At 44.9% G+C, this 17,619-nt stretch overlaps 1 protein-coding gene across 1 annotated transcript in view; it reads right to left on the reverse strand.

The window, feature by feature from the left end:
- Positions 1 to 17,619, reverse strand: part of dync2h1 (dynein cytoplasmic 2 heavy chain 1) — a 377,649-nt gene that overhangs the window by 17,273 nt on the left and 342,757 nt on the right. Inside the window, exons 85-86 of the mRNA XM_065000515.1 lie at positions 14,661 to 14,777; positions 5,559 to 5,768 (exon numbers count right to left, since the gene is read on the reverse strand). Of these exons, the coding sequence (XP_064856587.1) occupies positions 5,559 to 5,768; positions 14,661 to 14,777 (327 nt within the window). The remainder of the gene's footprint in view (positions 1 to 5,558; positions 5,769 to 14,660; positions 14,778 to 17,619) is intronic.

Consider the following 17,619-nt stretch of genomic DNA (forward strand, 5'->3'; position numbering starts at 1 on the left):
TCAAGGCCTTTATGGTAGAGTGGCCAAATAGAAGCCACTCCTCAATAAAAGACACATGACAGCCCGCTTGGAGTTTGCCAAAAGGCACCTAAAGGACTCTCAGACCATAACAAACAAGAGTCTCTGGTCTGATGAAACCAAGATTGAACTCTTTGGCCTGAATGCCAAGCGTCATGTCTGGAGGAAAACTGGCATCATCCCTACAGGGAAGCATGGAGGTGGCAGCATCATGCTGCAGGGATGTTTTTCAGCGGCAGTGACTGGGAGACTAATCAGGATCATGGGAAAGATGAACAGAGCCAAGTTTCAGAGAGATCCTTGATGAAAACCTGCTCCAGAGTGCTCAGGACCTCAAACTGGGGTGAAGGTTCACCTTCCAACAGGACAACGACCCTAAGCACACAGCCAAGACAACGCAGGAGTGGATTTGGGACAAGTCTCTGAATGTCCTTGAGTGACCCAGCCAGAGCCCGGACTTGACACCGATCGAACATCTCTGGAGACCTTAAAATAGCTGTGCAGCGACGCTCCCCATCCAACCTGACAGAGCTTGAGAGGATCTGCAGAGAAGAATGGGAGAAACTCCCCAAATACAGGTGTGCCAAGCTTGTAGCGTCATACCCAAGAGTCAAGGCTGTAATCGCTGCCAAAGGTGCTTCAACAAAGAGCTATTTCAGTTTCTATTTTTTATTTTAATTTTTTTTTTTTTAAACATTTGCAAACATTTCTAAAAACCTGTTTTTGCTTGGTCATTATGGGGTATTCAAATCAAATCACATTTTATTTGTCACATGCGCCATATACAACAGGTGTAGACCTTACAGTGAAATGCTGAATACAACAGGTGTAGACCTTACAGTGAAATGCTGAATACAACAGGTGTAGACCTTACAGTGAAATGCTGAATACAACAGGTGTGAAGTGAAATGCTGAATAACAGGGTAGTAGTGAAATGCTGAATACAACAGGTGTAGACCTTACAGTGAAATGCTGAATACAACAGGTGTAGACCTTACAGTGAAATGCTGAATACAACAGGTGTAGACCTTACAGTGAAATGCTGAATACAACAGTAGTGTGAAAGCTGAATACAACTTACAGTGAAATGCTGAATACAACAGGTGTAGACCTTACAGTGAAATGCTGAATACAACAGGTGTAGACCTTACAGTGAAATGCTGAATACAACAGGTGTAGACCTTACAGTGAAATGCTGAATACAACAGGTGTAGACCTTACAGTGAAATGCTGAATACAACAGGTGTAGTAGACCTTACAGTGAAATGCTTACTTACAAGCATGTGTGTAGATTGATGAGGGAGAGAAAAACGATTTAATCCATTTTAGAATAAGGCTATAACGTGAAAAAATGTGGAACAAGTCAAGGGGTCTGAGAACCTTCCGAAGGCTCTGTATACTGACTCTACACACACACACACACCAATTCACATACAAGCTGCTGCTACTCTGTTTATCTTATATCCTGATGCCGAGTCACCTTACCCCTATACATATTTACCTCCATCACTCCAGTATCCCTGTCACCTTACCTCTATACATACCTTCCTCCATCACTCCAGTATCCCTGTCCCCTTACCCCTATACATATTTACCTCCATCACTCCAGTATCCCTGTCACCTTACCTCTATACATACCTTCCTCCATCACTCCAGTATCCCTGTCCCCTTACCCCTATACATATTTACCTCCATCACTCCAGTATCCCTGTCACCTTACCTCTATACATATTTACCTCCATCACTCCAGTATCCCTGTCACCTTACCTCCATACATATCTACCTCCATCACTCCAGTATCCCTGTCACCTAACATACATATCTACCTCCATCACTCCAGTATCCCTGTCACCTTACCCCTATACATATCTACCTCCATCACTCCAGTATCCCTGTCACCTAACATACATATCTACCTCCATCACTCCAGTATCCCTGTCACCTTACCCCTATACATATCTACCTCCATCACTCCAGTATCCCTGTCACCTACCTCCATCACTCCAGTATCCCTGTACCATATACTTACCTCCATCACTCCAGTATCCCTGTCACCTTACCCCTATACATATCTACCTCCATCAATCCAGTATCCCTGTCACCTAACATACATATCTACCTCCATCACTACCCCAGTATCCCTGTCATCCCTTCACCTAACATACATATCTACCTCCATCACTCCAGTATCCCTGTCACCTTACCCCTATACATATCTACCTCCATCACTCCAGTATCCCTGTCACCTTACCCCTATACATATCTACCTCCATCACTCCAGTATCCCTGTCACCTAACATACATATCTACCTCCATCACTCCAGTATCCCTGTCACCTTACCCCTATACATATCTACCTCCATCACTCCAGTATCCCTGTCACCTTACCTCCCCTATACATATCTACCTCCATCACTCCAGTATCCCTGTCACCTTCCCCCTATACATATCTACCTCCATCACTCCAGTATCCCTGTCACCTTACCTCTATACATATCTACCTCCATCACTCCAGTATCCCTGTCACCTTCCCCCTATACATATCTACCTCCATCACTCCAGTATCCCTGTCACCTTCCCCCTATACATATCTACCTCCATCACTCCAGTATCCCGGTCACCTTACCTCTATACATATCTACCTCCATCACTCCAGTATCCCTGTCACCTTACCTCTATACATATCTACCTCCATCACTCCAGTATCCCTGTCACCTTACCCCTATACATATCTACCTCCATCACTCCAGTATCCCTGTCACCTTACCCTATACATATCTACCTCCATCACTCCAGTATCCCTGTCACCTAACATACATATCTACCTCCATCACTCCAGTATCCCTGTCACCTTACCTCTATACATATCGACCTCCATCACTCCAGTATCCCTGTCACCTTACCCCTATACATATCTACCTCCATCACTCCAGGATCCCGGTCTCCTCCCCCCTATACATATCTACCTCCATCACTCCAGTATCCCTGACACCTAACCTCTATACATATCTACCTACCTCACTCCAGTATCCCTGTCACCTAACATACATATCTACCTCCATCACTCCAGTATCCCTATCACCTTACCTCTATACATATCTACCTCCATCACTCCAGTATCCCTGTCACCTTACCTCTATACATATCTACCTCCATCACTCCAGTATCCCTGTCACCTTACCTCTATACATATCTACCTCCATCACTCCAGTATCCCTGTCACCTAACATACATATCTACCTCCATCACTCCAGTATCCCTGTCTCCTTCCCCCTTGAAACACCGACTCCAACTAACTTGAGGAGAACTGGCTGGATGAGGATGTGTTTGAGAGTAGTGTGTGTGTGTGTGTGTGTGTGTGAGAGTGTGTGTGTGATTGTCTGGGTGTGTGTGAGTGTGTCTGTGTGTGAGTGTGTCTGTGTCTGTGTGTGAGTGTGAGTGCATGTGTGAGAGTGTTTTTGGAACAATACGTCAAAGTGTATCTCTTCACTAATAGTGTCTGTGGGATCAAAGTAGAGGTGGGGAAGTGGAAAATGACTCCCACTGGCTAACTCTGCTCCTCCAATCACAGAAGATAATTTTAAAATAATCAAGCGTCCAATCAGAGCCTGGAGTCAAACAGGGGGACGTCTCATCATCAAACACATCAGCAGTCTCAGTCCCACAGAAGAGATAACAACACAGAGAGAGAGAGCGAGAGCGAGAGAGAGAGGAGAGAGAATAGAGAGGAGAGGGGAGAGTGAGAGGAGAGAGAAGAGAGAGAGAGAGAGAAGAGACGAGAGGAGAGAGAAAGAGGAAGAGAGGGAGAGAGAGATAGAGGAAGAGAAGAGAGAGAGAGAGGAAGAGGAAGAGAGAAGAGAGAGAGAGAGAGAGAGAGAGAGAGAGAGAGAGGAAGAGAGAGAGAGAGAGAGAGAGAGGAAGAGAGAGAGACAGAAGAGAGAGAGGAGAGAGAGAAGAGAGAGAGAAGGGTCCATAATAAACCCTTTATAAGGCATTTACAAACAGTTAACTCACCATCTATTAATTATTACTCCCACATTTGTAAATCTTAGTCAGCTTGTTATTCACACAGGAAATAGATAGATATATATATACACTATATATACAAAAGTATGTGGACACCTGTTCAAATGAGTGGATTCAGCTATTTCAGCCACACCTGTTTCTGACAGATGTATAAGCAGCCATGCAATCTTCATAGACAAACATTGGAAGTAGAATGGCCTTACTGAAGAGCTCAATGACTTTCAACGTGGCACCGTCATAGGATGCCACCTTTCCAACAAGTCAGTTGGTCAAACTCCTGCCCTGCTAGAGCTGCCCTGGTCAACTGTAAGTGCTGTTATTGTGAAGTGGAAACGTTTAGGAGCAACAACGGCACAGGCGCGAAGTAGTAAACCACACCAGCTCACAGAACGGGACCGCTGAGCGCTGAACCTCGTAGCGCATACAAACCATCTGTTCTTGGTTGCAACACTCACTACCGAGTTCCAAACTGCCTCTGGATGCAACATCAGCACAATAATTGTTCGTCGAGAGCTTCAAAAAATGTGTTTCCATGGCCGAGCAGCTGCACACAAGCATAAGATTACCATGCGCAATGCCATGAATCGGCTGGAGTGGTGTAAAGCTCTCCGCCATTGGATTTCCAGTGGAAATTCTCTGGAGTGATGAATCAAACTTCACCATCTGGCAGGCTGACGGACCAATCTCGGTTTGGCGGATGCCAGGAGAATGCTACCTGCCCCAACGCATAGTGCCAACTGTAAAGTCTGGTGGAGGAAGAATAATGGTCTAGGGCTGTTTTTCATCACTCGGGCTAGACCCCTTAATTCCAGTGAATATAAATGTTAACGCTACAGCATATAATGACATTCTAGACAATCCTGTGCTTCCAACCATGTGGAAACAGTTTGAGGAAGGCCCTTTCCTGTTTCAGCATGACCATGCCCCCGAGCACAAAGCAAGGTCCATACAGACATTGTTTGTCGAGATCGGTGTGGAAGAATTTGACTGGCCTGCACAGAGCCTTGACCTCAACCCCATCGAACACCTTTGGGATGAATTGGAACGCCGACTGCGAGCCAGGCCTAATCGCCCAACATCAGTGCCTGACCTCAATAATGCTCTTGTGGCTGAATGGAAGCAAGACCCCACAGTAATGTTCCAACATCTAGTAGAAAGGCTGTTCGAGCAGCAAACGGGGACCAACTCCAGATGAATGATTTTGGAATGAGATGTCTGATGAGCAGATTAGTCATCTTGTGTGGGTGTTGGTCACTCAAAACATTTAGCAAGTATTTATGAAGCCTACATATCGCTAACTTTAGATTAGGGGCTGCAAAAATACTTACTAATGATTAGTAAATGGTTTATAAATGTGGGAGTAATGATTAATACATGATGAACAGACACTTTATAAAACGCCTTAAATATGGTTTATCACAGACCGTTAAAATAAAGTGTTACCGAAAAGGGCTGTGATGGTCTGATGCCAAGCCCATGGGATGGTAACACCCCCCCACACACACACACACTACCTCCTGGTTGAGTAGAGCAGTGGCCAGTTTGTGGACGTCAGCGGTGAGCAGCGAAGTCCCTCTGATCACCTTACTCAGCGCAGCCAGGGATTGGTGGATGCCCTGGACCAATCGGATAGCATTGAACTGTTCCAGAACAATGAAGGACAAGACAGGTGACCCCTGACCTTCAGTCGGTGGGGCAACTTTTTGATGGATGAGCGACGAGCCCTGAAAGACAGAGAGAGAGAGAGAGAGAGAGAGAGAGAGAGAGAGAGAGAGAGAGAAAGAGAGCGAGAGAGAGAGAGAGAGAGAAGAGTGATAGAGTGAGAGAATAACTACCGTGGAATATGTGTCAACAGTAACCTTGGGAAAATCCTCTGCATTATCATTAACAGCAGACTCGTACATTTCCTTAATGAAAACAATGTACTGAGCAAATGTCAAATTGGCTTTGACCATGTATTCACCCTGCACACCCTAATTGACAACCAAACAAACCAAAACAAAGGCAAAGTCTTCTCATGCTTTGTTGATTTCAAAAAAGCCTTCGACTCAATTTGGCATGAGGGTCTGCTATACAAACTGATGGAAAGTGGTGTTGGGGGTAAAACATACTACATTATAAAATCCATGTACACAAACAACAAGTGTGCGGTTAAAATTGGCAAAAAACACACACATTTCTTCACACAGGGTTGTGGGGTGAGACAGGGATGCAGCTTAAGCCCCACCCTCTTCAACATATATATCAACGAATTGGCGCGGGCACTAGAAAAGTCTGCAGCACCCGGCCTCCCCCTGCTAGAATCCGAAGTCAAATGTCTGCTGTTTGCTGATGATCTGGTGCTTCTGTCACCAACCAAGGAGGGCCTACAGCAGCACCTAGATCTTATGCACAGATTCTGTCAGACCTGGGCCCTGACAGTAAATCTCAGTAAGACCAAAATAATGGTGTTCCAAAAAAGGTCCAGTCACCAGGACCACAAATACAAATTCCATCTAGACACTGTTGCCCTAGAGCACACAAAAAACTATACATACCTTGGCCTAAACATCAGCGCCACAGGTAACTTCCAGAAAGCTGTGAACGATCTGAGAGACAAGGCAAGAAGGGCATTCTATGCCATCAAAAGGAACATAAATTTCAACATACCAATTAGGATTTGGCTAAAAATACTTGAATCAGTCATAGAGCCCATTGCCCTTTATGGTTGTGAGGTCTGGGGTCCGCTCACCAACCAAGACTTCACAAAATGGGACAAACACCAAATTGATACTCTGCACGCAGAATTCTGCAAAAATATCCTCCGTGTACAACGTAGAACTCCAAATAATGCATGCAGAGCAGAATTAGGCCGATACCCACTAATGATCAAAATCCAGAAAAGAGCCGTTAAATTCTACAACCACCTAAAAGGAAGCGATTCCCAAACCTTCCATAACAAAGCCATCACCTACAGACAGATGAACCTGGAGAAGAGTCCCCTAAGCAAGCTGGTCCTGGGGCTCTGTTCACAAACACACCCTACAGAGCCCCAGGACAACAGCACAATTAGACCCAACCAAATCATGAGAAAACAAAAAGATAATTACTTGACACATTGGAAAGAATTAACAAAAAAACAGAGCAAACTAGAATGCTATTTGGCCCTACACAGAGAGTACACAGCGGCAGAATACCTGACCACTGTGACTGACCCAAAATTAAGGAAAGCTTTGACTATGTACAGACTCAATGAGCATAGCCTTGCTATTGAGAAAGGCCGCCGTAGGCAGACATGGCTCTCAAGAGAAGACAGGCTATGTGCTCACTGCCCACAAATGAGGTGGAAACTGAGTTGCACTTCCTAACCTCCTGCCCAATGTATTACCATATTAGAGAAACATATTTCCCTCAGATTACACCGATCCACAAAGAATTCGAAAAGAGAAAAGAGAGAAGAGAGAGCGACAGATGAACAGAAAGAGAGAGAGAGAGAGAGTGACAGATGAACAGAAAGAGAGAGAGAAAGAGAGAGAGAGAGGATAATTAAATGACTTGGGTAAAATGCATGCCACCCCAATAGTTTAATGCCAACAGACGATTAATAGGTGATTGACTAGAGATGATTAGCTCGCTGCTAGGAGGTAGTAGGATGAGTAATTAGCTGGTCATTAGCTGCTCGTCCTTCTTGAGCTAGTTATACACCACTCATTACAGAGAGGATCCGCCCCTCGTAGACTGACCAATGGAATGGAGCATTCATATCTGCTACCGTCAGGGGGCTAGGATCTGGGTTTGATACACACAGGCTCGCACTACACAAAAACACACACGCACCAAAAAGAGTCGTCAAAGGGTTGTGAACAAAATAATATACAAACCAATGATCCCCTCAACTGCCTCCCAAAATCACAGGGAGAAAAGAGTGAATTAATTTAGCAAAAACACACTGCTCTGACACAATAACAGTCCTGTATTCACACGATCACTCTCTCCTAAGACAACAAAACAGAGACGCACTGTCCTCCTCTTCTTTTATTCTCTCTGTTGTTTGTGTTCTTCCTCAGCGTTGTATTCTCTCGCCCTGGTGCAGGCTGGGTAACACATGCTAATGAGGTTTTACAGGGACCCGATGTGGGACCAGCCATTAATTAAAACCAGTGGGGTGCTGCACTAGATTCTGGGATGTCAAAGCGACACCCATATAAAAACACTAACACAATACATCATTCTCCTACTGATATCAAACACGACAATGTGTGTGTGTGTGTGTGTGTGTGTAGCCTATTCTTACTCTCAGAAAAGTCAGAGCCTGGTCCTGGGGAAGAAAGAACAATGACGTCTGCAACATACAACACTGCTCCACTATAGCAACATGAATCATTAAATAAACAATGACCCACCTGAGAGACTCACAGTGGGGATGTTTACAAGAAGAGGAAATGCACACACACACACGCACGCACGCACACACACACACACACGATGAAGGAACTTAATCAGCTTTATAGAGACTTGAATTATATTTGAGTAAACAACACTAGGACACACACTGAATACATGATCTGTTTCCACAGAGAACCACCGTTAGAATGGACCCAAGAGACAAACACTTCTGTTTCCACAGAGAACCACTGTTAGAATGGACCCAAGAGACAAACACTTCTGTTTCCACAGAGAACCACCGTTAGAATGGACCCAAGAGACAAACACTTCTGTTTCCACAGAGAACCACTGTTAGAATGGACCCAAGAGACAAACACTTCTGTTTCCACAGAGAACCACTGTTAGAATGGACCCAAGAGACAAACACTTCTGTTTCCACAGAGAACCACTGTTAGAATGGACCCAAGAGACAAACACTTCTGTTTCCACAGAGAACCACCGTTAGAATGGACCCAAGAGACAAACACTTCTGTTTCCACAGAGAACCACTGTTAGAATGGACCCAAGAGACAAACACTTCTGTTTCCACAGAGAACCACTGTTAGAATGGACCCAAGAGACAAACACTTCTGTTTCCACAGAGAACTACTGTTAGAATGGACCCAAGAGACAAACACTTCTGTTTCCACAGAGAACCACTGTTAGAATGGACCCAAGAGACAAACACTTCTGTTTCCACAGAGAACCACTGTTAGAATGGACCCAAGAGACAAACACTTCTGTTTCCACAGAGAACCACTGTTAGAATGGACCCAAGAGACAAACACTTCTGTTTCCACAGAGAACCACTGTTAGAATGGACCCAAGAGACAAACACTTCTGTTTCCACAGAGAACCACTGTTAGAATGGACCCAAGAGACAAACACTTCTGTTTCCACAGAGAACCACTGTTAGAATGGACCCAAGAGACAAACACTTCTGTTTCCACAGAGAACCACTGTTAGAATGGACCCAAGAGACAAACACTTCTGTTTCCACAGAGAACCACTGTTAGAATGGACCCAAGAGACAAACACTTCTGTTTCCACAGAGAACCACTGTTAGAATGGACCCAAGAGACAAACACTTCTGTTTCCACAGAGAACCACTGTTAGAATGGACCCAAGAGACAAACACTTCTGTTTCCACAGAGAACCACTGTTAGAATGGACCCAAGAGACAAACACTTCTGTTTCCACAGAGAACCACTGTTAGAATGGACCCAAGAGACAAACACTTCTGTTTCCACAGAGAAAGTGATACATTATATCAGAATCAACATTGGTGGTGGTGCATGACTGTTCAGATATTTGGGGATTTTGCACCTCAATGCTCTGGTGAATCCATACCCAGGATGAAGCATTAACTTAAAGACAGACACATTGGGCAGAGGGGACACGACATAAACTCATTAATGGCAACTGGGGTATTATTAACATAAAATAAGCTTGTTTACAAAGGAAAAACTAAGTACAGTCTCCTCTTCTCTTCTGTCTCCTGAAGACAGACATTATTATAGCCAATCAAAAAACACTTCACCCACCTCAATGACCAATCAACAGACAACAACAGCAGCTGTGAGGTCATTTACATATAAACACATATATCAGATCCCTATTACTGAGGCTAGGAGGACACAGGTACATCAACAATACACACACAGACATAATAATATATCGTGTTTTCAGGCCCACAGAACAAGACAGAAACTAATGGGAGAGAGAGGGGAATGAGGAGGAGGGAGAGAGAGAGGGAATGAGGAGGAGGGAGAGAGAGAGGGGAATGAGGAGGAGGGAGAGAGAGAGGGAATGAGGAGGAGGGAGAGAGAGGGGAATGAGGAGGAGGGAGAGAGAGAGGGGAATGAGGAGGAGGGAGAGAGAGGGGAATGAGGAGGAGGGAGAGAGAGAGGGAATGAGGAGGAGGGAGAGAGAGGGGAATGAGGAGGAGGGCGTTTCTCACTGAGTTCCCTGAATTCCTATCGGACCTTGTAGTCATTGCAGATAATATTCTAATCTTTGGTGACTTTAATATTCACATGGAAAAGTCCACAGACCCACTCCAAAAGGCTTTCGGAGCCATCATCGACTCAGTGGGTTTTGTCCAACATGTCTCTGGACCCACTCACTGTCACAGTCATACGCTGGACCTAGTTTTGTCCCATGGAATAAATGTTGTGGATCTTAATGTTTTTCCTCATAATCCTGGACTATCGGACCACCATTTTATTACGTTTGCAATTGCAACAAATAATCTGCTCAGACCCCAACCAAGGAACATCAAAAGTCGTGCTATAAATTCACAGACAACACAAAGATTCCTTGATGCCCTTCCAGACTCCCTCTGCCTACCCAAGGACGCCAGAGGACAAAAATCCGTTAACCACCTAACTGAGTATCTCAATTTAACCTTGCGCAATACCCTAGATGCAGTTGCACCCCTAAAAACTAAAAAAATGTCTCATAAGAAACTAGCTCCCTGGTACACAGAAAATACCCGAGCTCTGAAGCAAGCTTCCAGAAAATTGGAACGGAAATGGCGCCACACCAAACTGGAAGTCTTCCGACTAGCTTGGAAGGACGGTACCGTGCAGTACCGAAGAGCCCTTACTGCTGCTCGATCATCCTATTTTTCTAACTTAATTGAGGAAAATAAGAACAATCCGAAATTCCTTTTTGATACTGTCGCAAAGCTAACTAAAAAGCAGCATTCCCCAAGAGAGGATGACTTTCACTTTAGCAGTGATAAATTCATGAACTTCTTTGAGGAAAAGATTATGATTATTAGAAAGCAAATTACGGACTCCTCTTTAAACCTGCGTATTCCTCCAAACCTCAGTTGTCCTGAGTCTGCACAACTCTGCCAGGACCTAGGATCAAGAGAGACGCTCAAGTCTTTTAGTACTATATCTCTTGACACAATGATGAAAATAATCATGGCCTCTAAACCTTCAAGCTGCATACTGGACCCTATTCCAACTAAACTACTGAAAGAGCTGCTTCCTGTGCTTGGCCCTCCTATGTTGAACATAATAAACGGCTCTCTATCCACCGGATGTGTACCAAACTCACTAAAAGTGGCAGTAATAAAGCCTCTCTTGAAAAAGCCAAACCTTGACCCAGAAAATATAAAAAACTAATCGGCCTATATCGAATCTTCCATTCCTCTCAAAAATTTTAGAGAAGGCTGTTGCGCAGCAACTCACTGCCTTCCTGAAGACAAACAATGTATACGAAATGCTTCAGTCTGGTTTTAGACCCCATCATAGCACTGAGACGGCACTTGTGAAGGTGGTAAATGACATTTTAATGGCAACGGACCGAGGCTCTGCATCTGTCCTCGTGCTCCTAGACCTTAGTGCTGCTTTTGATACCATCGATCACCACATTCTTTTGGAGAGATTGGAAACCCAAATTGGTCTACACGGACATGTTCTGGCCTGGTTTAGATCTTATCTGTCGGAAAGATATCAGTTTGTCTCTGTGAATGGTTTGTCCTCTGACAAATCAACTGTAAATTTCGGTGTTCCTCAAGGTTCTGTTTTAGGACCACTATTGTTTTCACTATATATTTTACCTCTTGGGGATGTTATTCGAAAACATAATGTAAACTTTCACTGCTATGCGGATGACACACAGCTGTACATTTCAATGAAACATGGTGAAACCCCAAAATTGCCCTCGCTAGAAGCATGTGTTTCAGACATAAGGAAGTGGATGGCTGCAAACTTTCTACTATTAAACTCGGACAAAACAGAGATGCTTGTTCTAGGTCCCAAGAAACAAAGAGATCTTCTGTTGAATCTGACAATTAATCTTAATGGTTGTACAGTCGTCTCAAATAAAACTGTGAAGGACCTCGGCGTTACTCTGGACCCTGATCTCTCTTTTGAAGAACATATCAAGACCATTTCGAGGACAGCTTTTTCCATCTACGTAACATTGCAAAAATCAGAAACTTTCTGTCCAAAAATGATGCAGAAAAATTAATCCATGCTTTTGTCACTTCTAGGTTAGACTACTGCAATGCTCTATTTTCCGGCTACCCGGATAAAGCACTAAATAAACTTCAGTTAGTGCTGAATACGGCTGCTAGAATCCTGACTAGAACCAAAAAATTTGATCATATTACTCCAGTGCTAGCCTCTCTACACTGGCTTCCTGTCAAAGCAAGGGCTGATTTCAAGGTTTTACTGCTAACCTACAAAGCATTACATGGGCTTGCTCCTACCTATCTCTCTGATTTGGTCCTGCCGTACATACCTACACGTACGCTATGGTCACAAGACGCAGGCCTCCTAATTGTCCCTAGAATTTCTAAGCAAACAGCTGGAGGCAGGGCTTTCTCCTATAGAGCTCCATTTTTATGGAACGGTCTGCCTACCCATGTCAGAGACGCAAACTCGGTCTCAACCTTTAAGTCTTTACTGAAGACTCATCTCTTCAGTGGGTCATATGATTGAGTGTAGTCTGGCCCAGGAGTGGGAAGGTGAACGGAAAGGCTCTGGAGCAACGAACCGCCCTTGCTGTCTCTGCCTGGCCGATTCCCCTCTTTCCACTGGGATTCTCTGCCTCTACCCTGTTACGGGGCTGAGTCACTGGCTTACTGGGGCTCTCTCATGCCGTCCCTGGGGGGTGCGTCACCTGGGTGGGTTGATTCACTGTTGTGGTCGGCCTGTCTGGGTTGGCGCCCCCCCTTGGGTTGTGCCGTGGCGGAGATCTTTGTGGGCTATACTCGGCCTTGTCTCAGGATGGTAAGTTGGTGGTTGAAGATATCCCTCTAGTGGTGTGGGGGCTGTGCTTTGGCAAAGTGGGTGGGGTTATATCCTTCCTGTTTGGCCCTGTCCGGGGTGTCCTCGGATGGGGCCACAGTGTCTCCTGACCCCTCCTGTCTCAGCCTCCAGTATTTATGCTGCATTAGTTTATGTGTCGGGGCTAGGGTCAGTTTGTTATATCTGGAGTACTTCTCCTGTCCTATTCGGTGTCCTGTGTGAATCTAAGTGTGCGTTCTCTAATTCTCTCCTTCTCTCTTTCTTTCTCTCTCTCGGAGGACCTGAGCCCTAGGACCATGCCCCAGGACTACCTGACATGATGACTCCTTGCTGTCCCCAGTCCACCTGGCCATGCTGCTGCTCCAGTTTCAACTGTTCTGCCTTACTATTATTCAACCATGCTGGACCTGAGCCCTAGGACCGTGCCCCAGGACTACCTGACATGATGACTCCTTGCTGTCCCCAGTCCACCTGACTGTGCTGCTGCTCCAGTTTCAACTGTTCTGCCTTATTATTATTCGACCATGCTGGTCATTTATGAACATTTGAACATCTTGGTCATGTTCTGTTATAATCTCTACCCGGCACAGCCAGAAGAGGACTGGCCACCCCACATAGCCTGGTTCCTCTCTAGGTTTCTTCCTAGGTTTTGGCCTTTCTAGGGAGTTTTTCCTAGCCACCGTGCTTTTACACCTGCATTGTTTGCTGTTTGGGGTTTTAGGCTGGGTTTCTGTACAGCACTTTGAGATATCAGCTGATGTACGAAGGGCTATATAAATAAATTTGATTTGATTTGATTTGAGGGAGAGAGAGAGGGGAATGAGGAGGAGGGAGAGAGAGAGGGGAATGAGGAGGAGGGAGAGAGAGAGGGGAATGAGGAGGAGGGAGAGAGAGAGGGAATGAGGAGGAGGGAGAGAGAGGGGGAATGAGGAGGAGGAGAGAGAGAGGGGAATGAGGAGGAGGAGAGAGAGAGGGAATGAGGAGGAGGGAGAGAGAGAGGGGAATGAGGAGGAGGGAGAGAGAGGGAATGAGGAGGAGGGAGAGAGAGAGGGGAATGAGGAGGAGGGAGAGAGAGAGGGAATGAGGAGGAGAGAGAGAGAATGAGCGAGAGAGAGAGAGAGAGAGAATGGGGGAGAGCGAGAGAGAGAATGGGGGAGAGAGAGAGAGAGAATGGGGGAGAGAGAGTGGGGAATGAGGAGGGAGGTAGAGAGAGAGGGGGAATGAGGAGGAGAAGGGAGAGAAGGGCTAAATTATTTAACACAAAAGGGGACATTTCATTGATTTGAAAGGTGGTGGTTTCTAAGCAACTGCATACACTAGCAAAACCGAGGAGTGAGCAGCCACCAGCCAACACACACGAGCAAGCACACACACACACAAAGACACAGCAGCTGTTCAGGTAGATAGAGGAGAGCAGAGAGGGAGAAAGAAAGAGAGAGTTACCTGGTTGAGTTTCTTCCATAGGTTGAGGACAGGAGAGAGGCCATTGGACCAGATCTCCCTGTCAAACTTTGATCCTGCTGCTACCGAGCGGCTCAGAATCCTCAGCTGGGAGATAACCTGGAGTGAGAGAGAGACAGAGAGACAGAGACAGACAGACAGACAGACAAAGGGTGGAGGAGTTAATGCGTGTGGACAATGACCTTGACAGCTCAGCATAGTACATCAATCAGTCCATCCAGCCGTCCAATCATCGGACAGATTAAAAAAAAAACAGACCAGCAGAGAAGTTTATACTCTGATAGTAGAGATTTGGTTTCTGTTCTGAAGTGTGTGTGTGTGTGTGTGTGTGTGTGTGGTGCTCTGTGGAGATTAGAGGAATAGACGGTCTGATAAATGGGTTTAATTTGGTCTGGGTGAACTCTCCACCTACTTTCTCAGCCCCACTCAGGAGAGAGTCAGAGGATACACTCCTAGAAAAAAAGATGCTGTCTACAACCTTAAAGGGTCTGCCTGTCTCCATAGGAGAACCCTTTGAATAACCCTTTTTGGTTACAGGTAGAACCATTTTGTTTCCAGGTAGAATCCTTTTGGGTTCCATGAAGAACCAGTTTTAAAGAGGGTTCTACCTGGAACCAAAAAGGGTTATCCTATGGGGGGAGAGAACAAATTCACATCAGGACTAGGCTAATTCTATTTAAATTAATCCAGATTTTAAAAATGGCTTTCTGACGTTGCTTAACTTCAGATTAATTAGTCCCAGACTAAAGTAAGGACTAACCAGTTCATCTTTGTTCAGCCTAATTAAAAACCTGGGACACTGATACATAAGCATTTTGTGTTAGGTTCCAGATGTCAAAAAGCTCAAGCTGATCAGTACTTGTAGGAAAGGGCCTTTCCCGAAGAGAGTCACATAAAAGCCTTGGCTAAAGCAAACAAATGTCAGCTGTATTATATTATTGTACAGTGCCTTCGGAAAGTTCTCAGACCCCTTGACTTGTTCCACATTTTGTTACGTTACAGCCTTATTAAAAAATGTATTCAATAGTTTTCCCCACTCATCAGTCTATACACAATACCCCATAATGACAAAGTATAAACAAGTTATTAGAAATTATTATATTTACATAAGTATTCAGACCCTTTACTCAGTACTTTGTTGAATCACCGTTGGCAGCGATTACAGCCTCGACTCTTCTTGGGTATGACGCTACAGGCTTGGCACACCTGTATTTGGGGAGTTTCTACCATTCTTCTCTGCAGATCCTCTCAAGCTCTGTCAGGTTGGATGGGGAACGTCGCTGCACAGCTATTTTAAGGTCTCCAGAGATGTTAGATCGGGATAAAGTCCGGGCCACTCAAGCACATTCAGAGACTTGTCCTGAAGCCACTCCTGCGCTGTGTCTTGGCTGTGTGCTCGTTGTCCTGTTGGAAGGAGAATCTTCGCCCCAGTCTGAACGCTCTGGAACAGGTTTTCATCAAGGATCTCTCTGTACTTTGCTCCGTTCATCTTTTCCTCGATCCTGATCCAGTCCCTGCAGCTGAAAAAGATCCCCACAGCATGATGCTGCCACTACCATGCTTCACCATAGGGATGGTGCCAGGTTTCCTCCAGACGTGATGCTTGGCATTCAAGCTAAAGAGTTTAATCCTGGTTTCATCAGACCAGAGAATCTTGTGTCTCATGGTCAGAGTCTTTAGGTGCCTTGTGGCAAACTCCAAGCAGTCTGGCATGTGCCTTTTACTGAGGAGTGGCTTCCGTCTGGCCACTCTAACATAAAGTCCTGATTGGTGGAGTGCTGCAGAGATGGTTGTCCTTCTAGAAGGTTCTCCCATCTCCACAGAGGAACTCTAGAGCTCTGTCAGAGTGACCATCAGGTTCTTGGTCACCTCCCTGACCAAGGCGCTTCTCCAGCGATTGCTCAGTTTGGCCGGGCGGCCAGATCTAGGAAGAGTCTTGGTGTTTCCAAACTTCTTCCATTTAAGAATGATGGAGGCCACTGTGTTCTTGGGGACCTTCAATCCAGCAGAAATGTTTTGGTACTCTTCCCCAGACTTAAATGTAAATGTAAATCTGTGCCTTGACACAATCCTGCCTCTGAGCTCTACGGACAATTCCTCCAACCTCATTCCTTGGTTTTTGCTCTGACATTCACTGTCAACTGTAGGACCTTATATAGACAGGATTTTCCCTTTCCAAATCATGTCCAATCAAATGAATTTACCACAGGTGGCCTCCAATCAAGTTGTAGAAACATCTCAAGGATGATTCATGGAAACAGGATGCACCTGAGCTCAATTTCGAGTGTCAAAGCAAAGGTGCTGAATAATTTTATTGTTAATACATTTCTAAACATTCCTAAGAACTTGTTTTCACTTTGTCATTAAGGTGTATTGTGTGTAGATTGCTGTGTTTTTTATTTTATTGAATCCATTTTAGAATAAGGCTAAACCTAACAAAACATGGAAAAAGTCAAGGGGTCTGAATACTTTCCAAAGGCACTGTAGATAAAGAAACGATCATGGCAATTGATTTAATCAACATTATTCCGTGGGTTTCTCCTGTCTGGAATTGCTGGTGCTCTTTGGTCATTATTATCAGGTTCAGTTTAAGCCTCCACTTAGCTCTAGATTAGCTCTAATAGTCCTTCTGGAAATCAGACTTTTTAAATCTAGACTAGGGCAAGTCTGAAACCATTTGAAACATGTCTGAGAAATGCAATTTCAGTTAGTCTAGTTTAAAAGTGCAATTTAGTCTAATATTAAGCTTAATCTGATTCCGCAAAACCGCCCCGTAATTTGAATAAATAATAGTTGATCTGGGGGATGTAGCCTAGGCCTACTGATTGTATGAATGTGGGATATGTCATCGCACAACTGTCCCAGAGTCTGTTTGGAATGGGCTATTTCTTTCTTGACAAGCGCACCAATAGAATAGGTCAACTTATCTACTATGGGGGAT

Source organism: Oncorhynchus nerka, linkage group LG14 (genome assembly GCF_034236695.1).
Source record: "Oncorhynchus nerka isolate Pitt River linkage group LG14, Oner_Uvic_2.0, whole genome shotgun sequence".
NCBI classification, from domain to species: domain Eukaryota; kingdom Metazoa; phylum Chordata; class Actinopteri; order Salmoniformes; family Salmonidae; genus Oncorhynchus; species Oncorhynchus nerka.